General features: G+C 50.6%; 1 protein-coding gene across 1 annotated transcript; it reads left to right on the top strand.

The window, feature by feature from the left end:
• The first annotated feature begins 836 nt into the window (after positions 1 to 836).
• On the top strand, positions 837 to 1,754 carry LOC135577982 (olfactory receptor 14I1-like). Its single transcript, XM_065048137.1, has one exon. The coding sequence runs from the start codon at positions 837 to 839 to the stop codon at positions 1,752 to 1,754; it is 918 nt and encodes a 305-aa protein (XP_064904209.1).
• The last annotated feature ends 682 nt before the right edge of the window (positions 1,755 to 2,436 follow it).

The raw sequence follows: 2,436 nt of genomic DNA, 5'->3' as shown, positions 1-2,436 counted from the left end.
TGGCAGTTTCAGCTGCAGAGTCACAGCCTGATCTTGTGGGTCCTTTCCTGCAGGTGTGTCCATGGGCACACGTGTCCCAGCTTTGCTCTGACCTGTGGGCTGTGGGCAATGCAGTCTGTGGGGCTGGGGAATGAGCTGTGTGTGTCCTGGGCTAAACGTTGGGTGCTGAGACCTTAGGAAAGGATGAGACCTGTCATGGTCTGAGGTGGATCCCTCTGCTCTCAGCAGTGCCTGGTGGCTTTTCAGGGTAACATGGGAGTGTGATCAATCCCCATCTCAGAAAGGTGCCAGCCCAGGGCAGCTGGAGCAAGACAGAGGGACAGAGCAGCTGCCCTCACTCTGCACTGACCCACAGGCATCCTCTGGTCTCGCAGGACTCGCTCTGTTCTCCCTGAGTGCAGCAGAAATGCTGAGGGTTTCTGACACCCAACAACAATCTGCAGTGAATATGGGGGGAGGTGTAAAAAAACCTGGAACTCTTAAACTGCCTTCACCATCTCTGTTCCCTATCACTGGGAAAGCAAGTGCTGACAGCCGTTCTGTGTTAGCAGAACCAGGACAGTCCCCACCATTCCTGTGGCCCCACTTCTGCAGAGCTGGGCTGACTTAACGTGAGCCCATGGGCAGAGCCCCTGCTCTTGGTTGCACATTTTCCAGCACCAAACAGGGCTCCAGCCACAGTGCTGGAGAAAGTCCTCCTAGAAAAAGAAAAGGGTGTCTGTGTGTGACAGGGGAGGGTCTATGGGACTTGGTATCATTTTTGTCGCAGAACTCTTCCCTGGCTTCTCACTGTCTTTTTTTTCCTCATGACAGCGCCCCATGCTCAGGAAAAGCAAATGTCCAACAGCAGCTCCATCACCCAGTTCCTCCTCCTGCCGTTCACAGACACACGGGAGCTGCAGCTCTTGCACTTCTGGCTCTTCCTGGGCATCTACCTGGCTGCCCTCCTGGGCAACGGCCTCATCATCACCACCATAGCCTGGGACCAGCACCTCCACACCCCCATGTACTTCTTCCTCCTCAATCTCTCTGTCATTGACCTGGGCTCCATCTCTACCACTGTCCCTAAAGCCATGGGCAACTCCCTTTGGCAGACCAGGGCCATCTCCTATGCAGGATGTGCTGTACAGCTCTTTCTCTTTGTGTTCTTCATTTCAGCAGAGTTTTTTCTTCTCACAGTCATGGCCTATGACCGCTACGTTGCCATCTGCAAACCCCTGCACTATGGGACCCTCCTGGGCAGCAGAGCTTGTGTCCACATGGTAGCAGCTGCCTGGGCCACTGGGTTCTTCTATTCTCTGCTGCACACGGCCAATACATTTTCACTGCCACTTTGCCAAGGTAATACCGTTGAACAGTTCTTCTGTGAACTTCCCCAGATCCTTAAGCTCTCCTGCCCAGATGCCTATCTCAGGGAATTTAAACTTCTTGTTTTCAGTACTTTTGTCATTTTAGGATGTTTTGTGTTCATTGTGGTGTCCTATGTGCAGATCTTGAGGGCCGTGCTGAGGATCCCCTCTGAGCAGGGACGGCACAAAGCCTTTTCCACCTGCCTCCCTCACCTGGCCGTGGTCTCCCTGTTCATCAGCACTGGCTTGTTTGCTTTCCTGAAATCCCCTTCCATCTCTTTGCCATCCCTGGATCTAGTGCTGGCAGTTCTGTACTCATTGGTGCCTCCAACATTGAACCCTCTCATCTACAGCCTGAGAAACCAGGAGCTCCAGAATGCAGTGTGGAAACTGATGCCTGGATGACTTCCAGAAGCTCTAGACTGTCCATCTCTTTCAATATATGCCTCATAATGTAACTCATTACAGGTCCATCCTTTCTCATTAGTTTGTTGTTGTTGTCGTTAGTTTTGTGTTTGTGTTGTCTTTTGTTCTGCCTCTTTTTTTTTAACTTTAATAATGTTATCCACAAAGGAATGTGGACAACCCATTTCAACTTCATTATCTACTTTGCTAGTGTGACCCTGTGACTATGTGAACATGGGGCTCTCTTCTGTTTTTAGTTTAAAAAACAAAAATGTACCTGCAATGACTTGTCTTTCTGACTGATACCCAAGCATCTACAAAAGAACCAAAAGTCCTTTCTCACAAGTTCCCTACCAAGTGCAAGGGGAAAAGAGGGACCTAAAACCTTCCACGGCGAAAATGCAATGGGGCAGTCCTCGAGGTGCCCTCCTACCAGGAATGGGGAATGTTCCCATCCCTTAGGAAATCCTTCTCTCCCTTATGACCTGCATGGTGTTTTTGTTTGGGAAATCCCTCATTATTGTGCAGGTGGTGGCAAAACAGCATTTGCACAACCCGTGGACTTCTTCTTGGGACATTTGTTCTCCCTGGAGACCTCCTGCATATCCACTCCCCTATCCCAGCTGATGGGCAGCTTTGTGGCTGGGGACAGCACTCATTGCTCATCATTGTGTTAGTGCTG

Source organism: Columba livia, unplaced genomic scaffold, assembly GCF_036013475.1.
Source record: "Columba livia isolate bColLiv1 breed racing homer unplaced genomic scaffold, bColLiv1.pat.W.v2 Scaffold_206, whole genome shotgun sequence".
Taxonomy (NCBI): Eukaryota; Metazoa; Chordata; class Aves; order Columbiformes; family Columbidae; genus Columba; species Columba livia.
The sequence above is the reverse complement of the archived record's forward strand: the minus strand, read 5'-3'. Positions and strand labels throughout refer to the sequence as shown.